The sequence below is a fragment of the Lolium rigidum genome, chromosome 1 (assembly GCF_022539505.1).
Source record: "Lolium rigidum isolate FL_2022 chromosome 1, APGP_CSIRO_Lrig_0.1, whole genome shotgun sequence".
NCBI lineage: Eukaryota > Viridiplantae > Streptophyta > Magnoliopsida > Poales > Poaceae > Lolium > Lolium rigidum.
The window spans coordinates 59,424,165-59,426,725 of record NC_061508.1 but is presented as its reverse complement, the minus strand read 5'-3'; the positions used below and the strand labels follow the sequence as shown (position 1 = coordinate 59,426,725).

At 52.9% G+C, this 2,561-nt stretch overlaps 1 protein-coding gene across 1 annotated transcript; it reads left to right on the top strand.

The window, feature by feature from the left end:
- Positions 1-804: 804 nt before the first annotated feature.
- Positions 805-1,363, top strand: LOC124708501 (acyl transferase 1-like). The gene is made up of 2 exons (XM_047240186.1): positions 805-1,239; positions 1,346-1,363. Exons 1-2 carry the CDS (start codon positions 805-807, stop codon positions 1,361-1,363), a joined length of 453 nt encoding a protein of 150 aa, XP_047096142.1.
- The last annotated feature ends 1,198 nt before the right edge of the window (positions 1,364-2,561 follow it).

Below are 2,561 nucleotides of genomic sequence, written 5' to 3'. Positions count from 1 at the left end.
TTAGTAGCAAAGATTGAGAGATATTTCATCAATTGCTTGACTTAATACACGATTTAAATGTGGATAGATAGTTCTTTTCACAGCCATCAGGGACGTGTAGCCGCTAGCTAGATTTTCGGCTGTGCTGTTAGTCGGTCTGTGATTCCGTCTTGGCGAGAAGGTCGTTGCACCCTACCAGCTCCTAAAAATATCTAAGGACTTCGTTTAAGCAAAAGAGGCTGATCCCGCCTTGGCACATCTTAAGCTCTCTTTTGTTGTCCCAATTCTCTTAGCTCGTCATGTCCAGAAACCTATGTTGCCCTACATTGCTATGTTCAACAGGGTCGTCGGCACCGTAATGGGGGTTGAAGGAAAGGAAGAAAGGCATGAGTACCCGGTCTAATGTCCGGGTTACCACCTCAGTGAGGTCGTGACTTTGTCAAAGCAGCACTATCCACATTACTAGAATCTGGTTACAACTACAAAGTTAAACTAAACGGCGCTACGACTACAAAGTCTATGAAGATATACACGGCTTTCACGTAGTATTATAACTGACAATGACAGTAACTTGTCCCAAGGCGTTAGGATTGAGGTTTGCCGGCTCTTGAGAGTTGAGACAGAGTCTCGCTCACTTCTTTTATTTTCTTGGTTGCCTGGTCGCTCGCCTAGGAGTCGCTCCCACCTTACGAGAAATCAGTACGATATAAAGTGCCAGACTGCTAGCTAGAGTTGTACGGTGCTTCCTCCACATACATGTTTAGCTACCAGCTTCGTCTTAGCCTCATATAGACTATAGTACATCAATACTTGACCGCGCACGCAATGGTGACCTTCACGGCGCACCGCAGGAAGCCTGAGCTGGTAGCGCCTGCTCGAGCGACGGCGCGCGAGGTCAGGTCACTGTCTGACTTGGACAGCTCTCCAGGGCTGCGTCAATACATTACTGAGATCGAGTTCTTCCGGTGCCGTGTCCCCGGAGGTGCGCCCGAGCAACTGGCGAGTTCCCTCAAGGCCGGCCTCGCGGAGGCGCTGGTCTACTACTACCCTGTGGCCGGCCGCCTGCGGGAGGTCTCAGGCAGGAAGAAGCTAGTGGTGGACTGCACGGCGGAAGGAGCGGTGTTCGTGGAGGCGCATGCTAACGTGCGGCTGGAGGAGTTGAAGAAGCCGCTGGTGCCACCATACCCTTGCGTTGAGGAGCTCATGTGTGATGTGGGCGACCTCACAACTGTCATCGGCAAGCCGTTGCTCTACTTGCAGGTACTCCACATATTGGATACCAATAGGTTTCTGCAATCTGCATCCGTTCGAGACCTGGCATGAATGTGTAGCTTTTCGATTGATTAATTAACTGTATTTGTTTTAGCATCCTTCGGCCCGCTAATATTTTTGTTCTATATATATGTATATGTAGATGACCCAGTTCAGCTGCGGAGGCGTCTCGTCCCCGCGATCAGGATGTGCCACAACGTCGCGGATGGCTTCGGCATGGTCCAGATCCTTAGATGCATACTTGACCTAGCACGAGGCCAACCAGTTCCGGCCGTCTCTCCTTTGTGGGAGAGACACCTTCTTGCGTCCTCTCTACCAGATACTACATCTGTACCTGCGGTCATGGCCCCGGAGGATTTGCCTACCGATGATGCCAAGCCGATGAAGCGGAAGCTGACCTCAATGCCACCACAATTAGACGGATTGGTGACTAAGTCCTTCCTCTTTGGCGCAAATGAGATGGCCGCACTGCGGACGGGATTACCAGGGCGACTTGGGAGTTCCTCAACGGTGTTCGAGCTCATCACAGCGGCCGTTTGGCGATGCAGGGTAGCGGCCCTAGGGTACGCGCCCCACAAGCAGGTGCGAGTAATACTCGCCAAAAACGCACGGGGAAGCTGGAAACGCGAACCCCGGCTCCCGCTAGGGTTCTATGGCAACGCGGTCTTCGGCGCAACAACGGCTGATGTTAGCACCGACGAGCTCTGCCGGGGTTCGCTCGCACGCGCGGTGGAGCTGCTGCGCGAGGCCAAGCTCAAGTTCACCGACGAGTACGCGATGTCAGTGCTAGACCTCGTGGCAAGGGACGAGTACCGTGGGGCGGACCTGTTCGACGGGGGCTTCGCGGTGTCAGACATGAGCCGCTGCGGGAATGACTCGCTGGAACTAGGCGGCTGGGCGGAGTACGCTGGCGGCGGTACGCCAGGGGCTGCGGGTATCTTTGCGACGCTGTCGAGTATCTATGTAAGCTGCAAGGACACCAACGGCGACGAGTGTATCGCTGTTCCCATGTGCTTGCCGGAGCTAGCGATGGGCAAGTTCATGTCTCAGATTGCCGCGGTGACCAACATGTTCGCAAGCAGCTCCATGTAGGTAGGATTGCATGTGTAACGGGAGCAAGAAACTTTATATAGAGCCCTGCTCGGATACTTGGCATTTCTTTTTTAAACAGAAGGCCGTAGCCCTACCTTAAATTAATAAGGCCGTTGCCGGGGGTCAAAGAAAAATGAGATTAACAAGTCAATGAACAACATCTAATAGCTAGCCTAACATGCCATGGTGTCAGTATAGTATGATGGAGCTCTTAGACC

Bases quoted from the DNA above. Each gene is read 5' to 3' on its own strand.
- LOC124708501 (XM_047240186.1), top strand. From the start codon at position 805: ATGGTGACCTTCACGGCGCACCGCAGGAAGCCTGAGCTGGTAGCGCCT.